A 16009-nucleotide genomic window follows, 5' to 3' on the forward strand; every position below is an offset into this window, starting at 1 on the left:
ATGTTATTTAACACTGAAAGGAAACATACTCTGAGAGATAAGGTAGAATTCTCTATGTGGGAATTACTTGCAGTATCACTACATCCAGGAGGGCCATCTTTGTTCCTTTATTATTTGGTATCTGTTGAAAATGGTAAGTGAAAAGTGGGTAAGTCTGAGATAACACACTGACTCTTGTTGTTGCCTTGACAGGACATGCTGCTAACAGGGCATTCAAGCCAGCACTTTTTGTTCATTTTATTGAATGTGGGGTGAGAATGAACTCTTAAGAACAGTATTTGCAAATTAACTGCATTCCAGCTCCACTTCTGAGAGTGAAAAAAATTATAATTCATAATTTGGAATGAAATTAAAACAAGAAGTCTAAAATAATTCACAAAATTAGATACAAAAAGAAGTTATTTTCTCATTACTGTGATAATTAACAAGTTTTAGAGTTTAATGCATTTATAATATAGTCAAGTAGACTTCACAGTTCCCTTTCAGAACTAATACAGCCTTGCAAAATAGAGAATGTCTTGTACTTCATTTTAATATGCTTTGAAATTATAAAGTTATGGTTATTAGAAAAAGAATATTCTAAAGAATTCCATCTGTAAGAACTGAGTATCTTTTATAAGCAGAAGTGTATTGCATTACTTAGAAAAGACTAATCAGATAACCTCAATTTTCTTGTCCATCAATGACATTTATCATGAAGTACAATGCCATATTTTGGCACTTTCCTCACCTTTTACTTCTCATCTCCTCCCTGTTCCATCAACCTATTCCACAGTTTTTAAAATGGTTATGTAAATACAATTCTCCTTGCACATAAATATTTGCAGTTCTTTTCACTTAGCATTACACTAATCACTAAATTCTCCACCTAAACTATGAAGTCAATGATGGGGTTATGTTAGCAACTGATAACTGATGTGCTGGGAGAAAACAGAGAGGCAGGGAAAGCAAAAAGCACAAGGGTTTTGGGAAAGATTGATAAAATAATTAAGCACAGCCACACAAATCTTCTATGAACAGTTAGGATGTATGGAAAAAATAGCTAAAAGAGGTAGCTAAGAATTTCTTATTTTAATTTTTTAACAGGCAGCATGAAGACTAACGGAGACCATGACATAAACACAGTGCTAATGAACCTTCTGCTAGGAAATGCTTCATAAAGAACTTAGTGTGTGATTAAACAGCAAACCAATAGAGATTACTACACTTAAGAAGCAATTATTCAAATAGCTGATTTTACAAGCTAAAGGAAAATCACAAGGATCACAAAATCTTGCAGACTAAAATACAATTAGGCAGGCAAAAATAGTTTGTGTACTGAGTAGCTGAAGGAATTTAAACCAGCAGCAAACCCTTCTTCAGATCTACCAGAATCACAAAATCCGACAACCTGGTGGGAGACAAGGTGATGCTAGGCTGAAAATTTGAACAGCAGAGAGGTCACAATGAATTCTAATATCACATTCAAAAGAGAAAAAACAGCAAGAAAATGCAAAGATTGGTTTCTCAGTAACTTGCACATGCAAGAATTCTGAGAGAGAAGCGACAAAGAGGATAGAAATGACATCTACAGCACTCCTTGGAGGCAACCATATGCAGAAATGAAATGTGTAGTCCACAGACTGAGCCTCTACACTCAGCTCAAACATAACCTCAGCAAACTCTTTGAAGGGAAGGACTCAGCTCAAAATTGTAATAGAAATAACATCACTACTCAAATCTCTGGATGCTCTGTGAACAGACAGCCAAATGCAGACCGCAGCATTTAGTTAATGTGCATAAAATATTAAATGGCTCCACTCAAATCTGACTTGTTTTCTCAACAGAAGATGAATAGCATAAAGCAAGAAGCTGTCCCCCGTGGGAATCCAGTCATCAAGGGAAAACAGATCAGGTATGGAAAGAAAAAAGTACTTCCAATAAACTTGGAGTGTTGGTATTCTGAAAAGCACACTAAGACCTAACAAATGAGACTTCCTGACTTTTAGAAATCAATACAGAGAGAATGACTATAGAGTAAATCTCCTCCAGTCTTCAAAGGCACGGGTTCTGTTCCTAGACATAATGGACTACACTTTGAATACTACCTGAAAACAATAGGTGAAGAGATACTTATTGAAATACATGAAATATCTGAGAACAAAATTTAAGAGCTTGTAACAGAATCTGAGCAGGCAGAACAGTTTTACATCTTATGCAGAATATATCACCTTGGGCTATGCAGGCTATTAGGTAACACCAGAGACAGAAATGAAGCCAAGTCATTTACACATTTACAAATTCAGGGGACAGGCAATCATGCTGTTCACTTTGCCATGTCTGAGTGATGAAATAAGATGGGATCACACGGTATAAGAAAGTACAACAGCACCTCTCTGTTTCTGACACAGAATCATTAAGGTTGGAAAAGACCACTAAGAGCATTAAGCCCAATTGTCAGCCCATCCCCACTGTGCCACTAACCACCATCCCTCAAGTGCCGCAGCTCCACAGTTCTTGATCACCTCCAGAGATGTTGACACCACCACTTCCCCAGGAACTACAGAAACAAAATAGTCTTTTAAAAGCAAAGCACAGCTGGGAGCATTTTAAAATGCTCTTCTCCTCTTAATGTATGCATTTGCCTTGGCGCTTCCACTCCAAGCATGTAACATAAATAACTGTATTTGCTTTTTCACTTTCTCTTACATTGGAAATTGCTTCTTTTTCATAGAACCATATTGCCCAAACCCAGCAGTAGCCATTATTTTTGAGGAAAGGCTTTGATTTCAAGTGTTTTCCAAAAATACGCAGAAACTGAAGAGTACAAAATTGTTTGCATCTGACATGTGATGCTTATTTTTACCACCGAGGCATGTATTCAAGTAAGAGAGCAGGAGCTGCTTAGAAGGACTTCAGTTCATCTTCTTTCCTCCACCAGTCCACTTAATTATAACGAATTCATGGCCTAGACTCCAACATTGTGAAGCCCTTCATCCACATACAGGCTGGAAGTGCAGACCCTAACAAATCTATTACTACAGAGTACATAAGGATCACAGATTAACCTAAGGCTGGAACAGATTTTGGAGAACGATTGTAGCCCAGCCCCAAGCTGCTCCCTTTTTTTGACTTGCTTTACCTATGTAATGTGAAAGACTTTTTATCTGAGATGGAAGAAAAGCATATACAGTTGATTGGCATGGAGCCCTCTCTGAGTACAGCAATACAATTTAAGACAATCTATACCTCTTAGATCTTGAAAGTAAGAAAAAAAAAATGCCATAAGCAATTTTGACAATGACACATTTTTAAAACAATTAGCTTTCAGATTAGTATTTTTGTTTTCAACAGAAACAGATGTTCATTCTTCCCTCCCTCATTGCCCAGAAAATTAGCTTGGAAAAACAGATGTGTTCTGGCTTGTATTTATCCCTAGGCAACCACACACTACCTAGGCGTACCTCTGAGATGCACACACATCCGTATTTAAATGCACACACACACACGTACACACAGCTAGGTATATAAAAAGGTCTATAAAGATATATACCTATCTAATTTTAAAATACATATGAAGATAAATGCGTGTGTATTTATATATATTATACAGCCCCCCCTACACACACACCTTTCGCATCCACAAACATGTTTTGTAGTACTTCATCAAAATCAGACTGAAGTTTAACGTAGCAAATAAGCAGAGGCAGCAAAGGCTTGTCTGCAGTAATTCTGGAATACCTGCTTTGGATGCACTGTGTGGAGCTGCCTTTTTCAAGCAATATTTTCTAGTCAAATTATTTTTTTTTAAAGCTATTATTATTAAACTAAGAAAGCATCTGTTCTGAATCACGCAAATACATACACTGTCAGGATGTCTGCTTTCAACAAAAAATCTATTATTTTTGCTCTCTGATTTCTACTTATGATTCCTTTGCTCCCATCTTCCACGCAAGTTTTTGGTGCAGCAGATGAGCCCTGGGTCTGGCAACTTCTGATATATCTACAAACACGACATACAATCCATATCAGCAGAAAAAAAACTCATAAAAGCTTGGGGAATAATATGCATAAATTGTGATTCCAAATATTTTATTATACGTGACACACATAAATATATATGTACATGTAGAGTTCACATATATTCATAGTTACTGTTGGTTATGACAGAATTACCTTGTGTCAGGTATCTGCTCCTGACTCTTTTGCTCACATATGCATCCTTTCTCTTTATAAAAGTGTCATTTTCACAATACTTAAACAATACTCTTGGTATCGTATGTGAAATTTCAATACATTATTCCAGAAGATATTCAACATTCATCTGAATAAAACCCATACATTGTATCTATAGTACAAACAGACCTATGCATTTATGTGGTATTCATTTTCATTTTTGCTGCTGCAGCATAAGAAAAACATACTCAATTGGAGAGGTCTATAGTGTCACCAACACAGTTTGACCACAAATCTTGCAATACATGGATTTTAATTAATCTCCCCAGTTCCTAGAGACAAGTTATTTCCAGAGAATCTCAACCACTGTCAAAGTTTCTAGGCTTAACAACTGCAAAGAAAACACTTGTGAAAACATGGATTGATTGCTCCATACAGATTCAGAAACTAGAAAGGAAGCCAATTTTCTTTTGAACTGCACAATTTTTCATAAAAATAGTTGAAAACAGTCAGAATATAAATCAGGGCTTGGCAAATCCATTTATCAGCAGGAGACCGGAAGACTCCTTGGTAAGGGGAAAGGTAAATTGCCTGGTTCTGGTAGAATTAATTTTCTGTTTCTCAGCTCCTGTTTCACAGGCTGATCAAGCTGGCTACGAATACAGAGGAAGAAGTAGGAGAGAGGCAGGAGAAGGAATACAGTGCAACACCCAATAGAATGGCAGCCTGTATAAGTGATATCCCACTGCAGGACTGGGGGACATTGTGCCACTCCGCTCAATTCTCTCCATTAAATGCAACCACACAAGATCTTGTGAGGTCCTGATATCCAGGCACTGCATTGCAGATCTTCTCGGAGATGGATTTCTTATATCTGCTACCCTGCATCCATGAACTTGAATGGTGCACTGTGCACAACAGCTGAGTTACTGTATGGTAGGAAGGAAAGAGCTAAAGACATGTTCTCTTATATAATATATGCAAAAGTCAAGTTTTTGATTTATCAAAAGGGTTCATGCAAAGGTCTGCTACTGGCATTCCGGAGCCAGGGCTGTCTAAAGACATAGCAAAAAAACATTGGATAGGCACCACAATAAGTCATGAGAGACTGATGCTGGGAGCCAGAAAACTACAATGAAATAAAATGAAGTAGGGCCACATACCCTCTCTAGCAATGACCTTTTATTACATAAATGCAGATTTTTATTTTATTTATTTATTTTCGTGGGATCTTTGCCACGTATACAGGATAGATATTCACTGGCTAAGGATGGCAGTGTGCTGTTCATGAGCTCTTTACCACTCACTGCAGAAATTCTTAAGTTTCTGGTTTCGAAGAGATGGGGTAGGAAGGCAAATTATGCAACTGTGGAGGGATGACTTCCTGTACCAGTTATTGGTAATAATACCTGCCTTGTGCCAGATAATTTTATGTGAAACAAACTGTTGTTCACAGGTGAGGTTGTCTTTTTCTGTTTTTCCCCATGTGGATCACACAAAATATGAACACAAAGAGTAGGAAAAGCACACCACCAAATTGCAGACACACTTGTAAAACAACCAAGACTTAGTGACGGACATCAGAATACTTCAGAGCCAGCATGACTTCAGCATGTGGAATGGAGAATAGGGGCTGGATATCATATCCAGTAAAAATCCAACTGAAAAAAAAGATCCTTCCACTACTAATAGCTACCATGTCAGCTGGATGTAGCTCACTTTAGAAAGCTGTCAAGAAACGATGTGAATAAGAAGTCTACCTTGTAGATAACATTTTTAATCTGAATTACTAAAACCAGAGTGTCTTTACTAGTTCAGGCAGTTCTGTACTTAAAAAAATAATAATAACAACAGATGCAACATCAATTTCTTCCTGAGACACCTTTCAAGCTTCCATAACTGCTTCCCAAAGGAAATAAGCAGGCTAAGAGAGAGCTGTAACTCAACCTGCAATCCCGATAGATTTCATTTTAAGCCTCTCTTTTGACACTAACTACCTGCTTAGGTAAGCTGTGACTGTTGTAACATCAGAAATACAGCTCTCAATACAAAAAAATACAGTCTTAGCTTCCAGTAGAACACAGGATCCTGTTGTTTCAGAATATTAGATAGTCAACATTCTTAGCTGGGTCTTGAAAAAACACTTCTGAACAAAAGAATATTTGAGTTGCAGTAACAAAGACTTGAAAGCAAATCTCCAAAGCCTATGTACCTTATGTACTAGATGCTTAAATATGTGGCTTGACTTTCTAAACAGTGTGAAAGTTCAGTACTGTCCATTAAATTCAATTGCAGCCGTTATACCTATGCATTATTTGGCAGAGCTCAGAAACTAGAGATAGTGAAATTTCAGACCCACCAGGAGTATGTATGTACCCAGAAGAATCCTGTCTAAATAAGTTCCATTTTGATTCACCAAATAATTTGCAAAGCACACTAAGTAGATGTTAAGACACCAGTTATATGTTAAACATTAACGCCACATCATAGAATCACTCAGGTTGGAAAAGACCTTAAAGATTAAGTCCAACCCCAACCTAACCACACTACCTTAACTCTAACAACCCTCATCTAAATCATGTCCCTGAGCACCACATCCAAACAGTTTTAAAACACGTTCAAGGGTGGTGACTCAACCACCTTCCTGGAGGGTCCATTCCAGTAACATTCCTAACACTTGTTATTTTTCAAGTGTTCTCTTGAAAAAAGAAAATCAAACCAAAACTAAATGGCATTGAAACGACTATTTTAACTCAAGCCTAGTTTTCAGAAAACAAATTAAGATTGTTTGGAAAACAAACACCAACAACAAAACAGCAGTTCTTTTGAAACCCTACCTTTGCATAATGCTTCAATTTACATATGCTTTACTGTATAGCTCAATACTTGTGAAGTATTGTTTGTACCCTTGTTCAACAGACACACAGGCCAATATTTAATCAAGCTAGGCAATGGGCGATTTTGACTAAGTGGTTGTTTCTCTGGGATATTACCATTGAATTTTCTTGGTCATCAAAACAAAACTCTGTAAATTACACTGGATGCAGTAACACTTTAGCTAGTGTATGAGAACTGCTCCCTTTTTTTCCTTTTTCCATCTAGAAAAAAATGGTAAGACTAGCAACAGAGAGTGAATCTTCTCTTCAGACAACAGTTCAAGAGCATCAGTAATGTGAACATCTCCACTGTGTCAAAGTAATCTCACCTTACTCTTGACAGAGAAGAAATGCTGGTTTCCACTCCACTTCCAATCTCAGTGTCTATGCTAAGCAAACAGATGGAGCAATGGTTACCAACACCATCTGTACCTGTTCTAGCAGCACGTCCACTAGCAATCAGACTCTACCCATCAATATATTTCCAAAAGGTTGCAACAAGCACATAGCATGCAGGAAGTCTTTGTTACTTCCAACCCAAGCTGGTTTCAGACCAAGAAGCTACTTGTCCTGATGTTCTAATCCCTTTTATCTGGTTGTGATGTAAACATTCCCAGCAGGTCGGTGTGTAGGAAAATCAGGAACTCCAGCTCTCAGCATACATGGGTAATTTAAAGATTACACAGAAGAGATCTCCAGAAAAGAAAAACAAACTTCACAGATCAGTAAACAAAGCAGCACTGTGAGCAACCAAACAGTGACTGTTCTGCTATTCTGTCAGCAGTTCCAGTGCAACGGCTGTTAGATGACACCTTCTAGAAATTCATAGCCTTGAGTATTAAAAAAATAAATAAATTTAAAAAAAAAAAATATCAATACTGTGACTCACCTTATTTACCTCATCCATAAAACCAAATTGTTCCCTATGCAAAATACTGCTGGATGTTTCCAAAGTGCGCAAGGCAGATTAACACACAAAGCAAAGAAATGTACAGGAGTTTCTATAGATGTCTATGTTGCATAGTTGGCCCTCACACTCTACTGAGTCTGTTGCCTTACACTATGCCAAGTCTGAGGCTTGAAAATCTTCAAGGTTTGAAATCCACCAAGGAATGAAAAACATATTTTCCAAAATGGAGAGATTTGCAGGTAAGGGAAATCACCATAGGTCAACTGGAGGCACCATGACAGACCTGAATTTGCACAAAAGCTATGCTGTAGACTGAGAAGCTCCCTTCAATTGCAGTAGAACTTTGGGAGATGAAATGCCCAGGACATGAAGGTCATGTCTTAAAACATTTAACAGTTAAATAGCACACCTGCTGTGGAGAATTACTTCACCTTAAACAGTCTGCACATATACAATGAAAAGAACATCTGGTAGACATCACTTTAAAAGCTAATTAATATGGATGGTAAGCCATCTTAATTCTCAAGGAGTATTAATAACCAATACATTTGCTAACAACCAAACACACAAATTACTGAAGTGTCCAGATTGAATAATCTTTATTGCAAATAGGAGTGCTGAGTTTTGAGCATAAATTTCCAAACTATTTCAAAGGATGCAATAATACATGAAATTCTACTAAATTAATAAGAACTTTTTTTCCTTCATTTTAGAGTGAATTCTTGCAGAAGACATATCTACAGGGCCTGATACCTCTCCTTATCGAGAGAAATCACAACTCTGCCTTTGGCCTTAAATCAATAATTATGGTAACTCAGTTAGTAATGCATTGCTGCACATCACTGCACTTAATTATTATAGTGCAGCTCACTATTCATATCCAAATGCAGTCTCATTTGAACAGATAAGTCTTTAAAGAAATGAAAAAGAGAAGCCAAGAACTACGGGCAATATGTTTAATCTTAAAATATGTGGAGTACTCCATACATTCCAACACAGATAAACTAAATAAAGCCTCTCTTCAACTGTTCCTAGATCATAAAGTTAACTGATTTAAAACCTAAAAGATTTGAAACTTTGATCAGTCATAAATGTAAACAATCTGAAAACTGACTGAGTTTTCTTACACATACTGGGCATTATAGGTATCGCAACTGAGAAAACAGCTTAAAATTTATACTAAAAATTGGAGTTGCTTTAACAGCCATTTACATGCCACAATGTCTTTTAATGAAAAGGCAATGTAAACTGGTGCATCTCCACTGATTTCAGTGGGACCACGTAGTTTCATAAACGCTCTAAAATGGGCAGAGGTCTACACTTTGCACCAACACATCATACAGGAAAGAACACTCTCATGCTTTCCTCTCCAGGGGTGAGATGCATTGTTGCATGAGAGATGTGATTAATAGATGCAGATTAGGAATGTTCTGGTACACTTAAAAATAAATAAATAAAAACCTCAATGTCTGAAAATTCAACAGTCTAGACAGACCAGCATCTCGATGTCTCAAACATCATAAATGGTACTATCTACTTCTCACTCTGCGTGTTCTTCCCTCCTCCAGTTTCAGTCTAATCCTTAATTTAACTCGTTCAAACATCTCTGACAGAAAAAGTCAAAACAATAAGGCAAATTTTAAGAAAATGCAGAAGGTGTTAATCACATCGATACACTGCCAGTCTATGTGGCAGCACATTAGGGGCTAAGCTGAATACAAATCGCCTCACTCAGACAATGTTCACACGCAATAACAGCTTCCCTCCCCCAGTTATCCATGTGCAACAGTGAATTTTGGTTTTGCTACCATAGGTCCTAGGGTCTCACACATACGTATGCCAGGGTCTGACATTTAAAAGAAAAAAGACAACCAAAATCCACATCTACTGACTGCTGCTCTGTCACAACTGCCAGTGTCAGGTGCGACAGCATTTAATTTGATGGTAAAAAATGCATCATTTAGGTTTCACCCACATACATGGTCTGGATTTATATATCTAAGCTTCTCACTGTGGTTAAATTGGGCTTTCTTGGAAAATGGAAGTATAAAACAGGTATTTAACTTACCTTGCGCCCATCGCTTGCATGGCAGTTCACATTTAAAGGAGTCAATAAAGCCATCAGTTTTTCTTCATTACCACTCCTGTAAACCAAGAGGAGGGAATTAGGAAAAGGGGGAAAAAAAACACAGCTCTCTGCAAAAGATTTGCTAAGGAGCTGGATGTTGAAGTATCATATATTGAAATCTGTACTGTGCCAGGGAGAATGTCGGATGGCCAAAGGATTTTTTAAACATTTCAAAATCAAGTGAAATTACAGGAAATAACATTATAATAAATGATGCAAAAGCACACTTTGTTTCTTTCCCTAACCTCATCCTGTATTTTCTTTTATCTAATTTTACAGATCCTCTGAAAGCCATTTACTGAACTGCTTGTTCTGAATTAAATACCTTTACCTCGCATATGGCCCACAGTGTTTGGAATAACTACGTACCAACATACTGAAATTTTACATAAGAATAAACAGCCTATAAATACGGTCTTGTGCCACAAAAAGGAAGGATGTAAGCAAGCATCTCTGGAATATAAGACTGAACTTTACACCTTTTCTATAGGCTTCCATATGTTCTGTCTGCTAAAGCCTATTTTCAAAATAAATCCTAAGGTAGTAGTAAAAAACAAACAAAAAAAAAACCCCACAAAGGATTATTTCTAATATTTAATTTGTCCCCGAAAAGAACAGTCACAAAATGATAAAGAGGATTTAAACAGCTTAAAGCAAAAACCTCAATATTAACCTTATAACCACCACGATGGGGGATTTCAATTACATAAACAGGCTTTTCCATTTGTACCAGACTGGAAAGTCCAAAGAGATTTATGCTAATTAAGCGGTTTGTTTGCATCATTTCATGCAAAAGCAATGATAAAACATCACTGTTCTGAAAATCTCTTTTCCTCTCCTCCTTCCACCCCCAAAATATGCTTTATATTCTAAGCAGCACTCACCTAGCAGCTTCCAGGAGTTCGTCCTTCTTGTATTCACCTAAATGATTGCAAAATATCATGCTGTTAGCATTTGGCAGAAGACAGATTAAGAAATGCAGGAGGAAGCAAATACAGAATTAAAACAGAGGAGAGGAGAAAAAAGCCCACACCCCGCTGGGTGATGGAGCTGTGACGTTAGCCAGCTTGTGGAGGCAGCATCAGCAGTACCTTGGAGACGGGCAGCAAACTGACGCATCGTCTTGTCCAATCCTCAGATGGAAAGGCTTTCTTCGGACGACCAATGACTGTGAAATCTTACGGCCAGAAACACGGTCCCGCTGATAGCGGTGTGTCAGCTGAAGACGATGTCCCCACCCCCTGCCCTATTCAGTGTGTCACATTATACTTGGGAAGCATAATAAATTCGGAGACAAAAGCAAGGCAGTGTGGCTTCCTAAAAGGTACAAATTGCTGAGTTCTGAAGCCCTCGCCAGTCTATTTCAATGGGAATATTCAACTTCACCTAGCTCCTCAGAAGAGCAACAATTATTAATTATCCTGAACATCCTATCATCTGCTAATTTCCAAGAAAATATGCATTTAAAATAGAAGGCACAGATGAAACTCCATAGGAGATTCTGTTACATGACTATGAGATATTGATATTAGAGGCGACCATTAGTAACGTTAAAGCAGCATTTACATCTGAAATTCTGAATTAAAACAGACAGTCGGGAATGTTGTTGCAACACACAGTAAAAATTATACAAGCACTTTAAAGAGAGCATAACACCTGTGGAAGTGAGAGGGTATTCTACCGAAACATGATGTGTAATACAAGTTCAAAAGAACTGAAGTTCAGAATTCAGAAAAAAATAAACAGCTTCATAAAGTCACAGAGCAGAGGGTATCCTTAGAGCCAAGAGACAGAGGGCTCAAAAAATATACCATATAACACCTGCCAGAGAATCAAAGCCTCAGATCACAATGCTGTAAGGAAAGCAGGAAGATGAGGCCATCCTGCAAAAAGACAGAAAACCTTTGTGCTGTCTGATATGTGTATTTGTAACGTGATTCTGGTGAAACAAACAGGGAAGGGAGGCAGCCAGGCCGCAGGAAACCCCACACCAGAGTCCAGCTATACTGCAAAATATCCCAGGAGCAGGACTCCTCAGCAAAAGCCCTGTCACAGCTTTGTTTGTCAGCACACCATGAAGGCAATGTTAGCTTTTGGAAGGATTTTTATACATTTCGTATTGAAAACTGGCTCACAAAAGGTGAAACGCCACCAAAATACATGCGGCCTTTGTCACTGCCACTCCCCAGCACCCTCCTGGGATCCTGCACACCACAGCCGAACCCAGCCATTATCTTTATTTTTCCTCTTTATTTTTATGAAGGTGCAATACTGGGCACAGTAGCGTTTCATAACAGTGGTGAATGAAAAGCTCTGGGCAGCATGCGAGTAGGAAAAAAGACACTATTACTTGTGCAACAATCTGAAGCAGCTGGATTTCCTGCAGGAGTTATTGGTCCGTATTGTATCAACACTTCAGAGACCTAATCGGATTAAAAGACCTGTTTACAGTGGTTTTGGCAGCGCATTTAGCAGCCCTAACCAGCTTGTGGAATACTACTACATTAGACATGTGTAATACCATTCTTCCTTCCTGCTCAGTAAGTCGTTGCACAAAAGCCTGTTCTGCAAACACCATGATTATCAAAACCATTACTGACCAAAAGAAATCGTAGAATAGCCTGGACTGAAAAGGACCCTGAAGATCACCTCATCCAGTTTCTGCCCCTCTGCCATGTGCAGGGTCGCCAACCACCAGACCAGGTTGCCCAGAGCCACATCCAGCCTGGCCTTGAATGCCTGCAGGGATGGGGCATCCACAACCTCTCTGGGCAGCCTGTTCCAGTGTGTCACCACCCTCTGAGTGAAAAATTTCCTCCTAATATCTAACCTAAATCTCCCCTTCTTAGTTTAAAACCATTCCCCCACATCCTTTCAGTATCAATTCATGTAAGCAGTCGTTTCCCTCCCGGCAGTAGTTCTGGATTTCAAAATGTCCCACTGTACACCCAAGTAAATTAGTCACTTTTACTAAGAAGCACTTCAAAAATAAAATATCACAGATAATGCTGAAGTTCATGCAAGCTATTGTTGAAATTTGTTACAGCTCTCCTACACTGTGATATGCATTAAGAAAAGAGTATATTTTAATTGGCTGTTACTCTCCAAGAGCTATTCCATTCTGCAAAGCAATATGTAACACTGCATATGTACCACACTGGCTGATTTAATTGAAAAAAAAAAAAAATCCAAATGTATCACACAGGGTTCTCTGCTCTTCTGGAGCTCCTGGCATCTAACTGGATGTAGGAGCCCCTAGGCCACTTTCACAGACAACAAGTGCAGAGGAAGATGCTGGTGGCATCTGGGAGAAGCTAGCAGATGAAATATTACTTCGCAAAGCATTTAGAAACAAACCATGTATGCTCGTGGCAAAGACAAATTTCAAAGTCTGAGATGAAGTACAAGAATAGCACCTACCAACCTCAAGAAATGCTTCTGTTCAAAGAATGTCAAACCGCTTGACTTAAACCAAACTAATAACATCTGTTAAAGAGCTCCGCTGGGCAGGTTAGGATTTATAGATTTGCAAAAGGGCATCTTCAGAACAAAGTGCAGGTAGCAGCCTGAGCTACTTTTTCGAATCTCTTAGTAATTGCTAGCTTTGAGAAAAAAAACATCCTTGCAATCACAATATCGATACAGAGGATTTTTAACAACGATATTTTGGATGGCACAAAGCCTCTCTGCCAAAGATGTGAAAGCTAACATTGGTTTGCCCTTGCCACTAAAAAGATGACCAAAACCACAGTCCAAAAAATACAAAAGGGCAAGCAATTTTCAGCTGCTTGCCCTATGGCAATCCTGGGCTGCGGATGTATACGCAAAAGAGCACTGCATATGGGAGAATGGAAGACAAGCATGCACCAACAAAAAGCTTTATGGGCTCCCAAGGTATTCCTTTTGTTTGTGCTTTCTGGCTTCAAGACAGCAGCTGCAAGTAAAGGAGCACCTCCAGCCTTCTGCAGCAAGACTGCAAGAGCTTTCCTCTGCCATCAGGCTGCTCTTCTTACTTCTCATCTTAAAGATGCCATTATTCTATTTTTATGCCAATTGGAGCTACATAATCAGATAGTATTCCTACAGCTGGGTCCCACTGAACATTTCAGTGCAGCAGAAACCAACTCCACTGTTACACAGTTGCAAGGAATAATTCTATTTCCAGCTTTAATTCACTAGAACCCTTTAAATTTACCCTTTGAGTCTGAAATACCAGTCATATATGCATGTCTTGGAGATAGAAATTTTCTAGTTTCAGGGAAAACAGAATGATTCAGTCCCGTAGCATAGCATACTTCTGAGACAAGTAATCCTATTTCACTCTCTCCAAAGTGCTGAAATTTCATCTGACTACTGCAAGCTGAAAAAGCTGTCTGAATGGCACAGACAGTGCTTTTTACAAGGCAATTATACTAAGAAATAATTTCTCCCTCTCCCACAACATTTCAGCTAACACAGAAACCAACTGCATCTGAAACAACCTAAACAAAGCAGTGTTTTCTCTATCATACACTACTGTGTGTTTTCCAAAGTGAAGACAAGTCCCTAAAAATTGATGTCACACATTACTTCACCATTGCTGTTTGGTTTCTTCAATGTGACTTTTCTAGGAAATTACAATATTATTTTCAATGTCACTGCTTTTGGAAGAATCCAACCACTCCATTAAAATACTCATCAATACTGCCCTCTACAGTTAACTTTTCTTATATGCACAGTAACAGTTGAGACTAAAATGTGAAGTTAAATCATAGCAAGGTACTTTTGCCATCAAGCAAGGGGGTTGAAAAAAGGGCTATGTTGAAATATAAACCCTTGGGAAAAGGTACTTATAATTAAGAAGTACAAGAAACACATAAGAAACATGAATGAAATAATTCTGGATTTTCATATTATACTCCGTTACATTTCACTTGTCAAGGGTTAGCATCTTTATGTCTCTTACATATCTGAACTCAGCTACTTCTCAGAGGCAAATAGTTTGATTTCATAAGCTAATAACGCTAACAAACAGAACAGTAATAATTTTACCTTAAGCTTGTCAGATATGAAACACACTGAAGACACAAGGAGGGTTGTTTCCAAGGAGGAAAGATGGTAACTTAACTTTGCCTGTTGCTGGAGACCAGCAAGGAATGATGGACATGGTTACAGAATAGCACTTTGTAATAAAAAAAACTTAGCCTTGTAGAAACACAATGCCTTCTAAGGTCTGGCTGGAAGCAGGTTGTCAGGAATTCTGCAGCTCTGTACATCGCAGGTTAGTAAAATCTTTACTGCTGTTTTAAGCAATAGAAAAGGTAATGGCAATTAAGCCATTAATTCAAAGCATGGATATCACCTATACATACAATAGGTACTGCAGTTGTTAGATGCAGTCTTATCTAAGAATAAACTGCATGAACACTGTGGGGTTTGGTCTCCAAGAAGAATTAGGTCGTATATCAAAAAGGGTCTTAGGTACATCTAAAGTCACAGCAATACCAAGTTTAGGTCTAACACATAACGGCCTTTTGTTTCCCACAGGAACTCCTTTCAGAAGTGCTGTCCTATTTGTTAAAAATGCTATCAGATTCTCCACACCACAGCAGCAGGAAGATGAAAAACTCCCTTTGTCAAAGAGGTTCAAATTTCCTTGCTCTTAAATCATAGAATACAAAGATGAAGCTAAGGAAATACAAGGAACTAAACAGAAGAATATTCCTGAATGCTGCAGAGAAAGGACACAGCACATCACACTGCAAGATCATAACCCACCTCCAGTCTCAAAAAAACACACATGCAAAAACTCAACACCCAGCTGCCATGTACTGAGTCACATAAATATCTTCCTAGTAGCTGATAGGTTAATAAAATTAACTATGTGCCACCCAAAACTAGGACAGATTTTAAAAACCTCTTAGTCCTCACTAAAAAAAAAAAAACAAAAAACATCTATTC

The 16009-nt window shown here is 38.2% G+C and overlaps 1 protein-coding gene across 5 annotated transcripts in view; it reads right to left on the minus strand.

Annotated features, from left to right (window-relative positions):
- The window catches only part of TNKS (tankyrase), a 101324-nt gene that overhangs the window by 44047 nt on the left and 41268 nt on the right, over window positions 1-16009 (minus strand). For 3 of the 5 annotated variants that reach the window (XM_085546804.1, XM_015861652.3, XM_085546806.1), the window contains exons 4-5: window positions 10954-10990; window positions 10010-10085 (exon numbers count right to left, since the gene is read on the minus strand). The exons of 1 other annotated variant lie outside the window; for it this stretch is intronic. In XM_085546804.1, the coding sequence (XP_085402930.1) occupies window positions 10010-10085; window positions 10954-10990 (113 nt within the window). Of the gene's footprint in view, window positions 1-10009; window positions 10086-10953; window positions 10991-11160; window positions 11279-16009 lie in introns of those variants that run through there. One more of the 5 variants, XM_085546807.1, reaches the window with a different exon arrangement.

The sequence above is a fragment of the Coturnix japonica genome, chromosome 4, assembly GCF_054131305.1.
Source record: "Coturnix japonica strain WE chromosome 4, WE-NBRP24, whole genome shotgun sequence".
In the NCBI taxonomy this organism is placed as follows: Eukaryota; Metazoa; Chordata; class Aves; order Galliformes; family Phasianidae; genus Coturnix; species Coturnix japonica.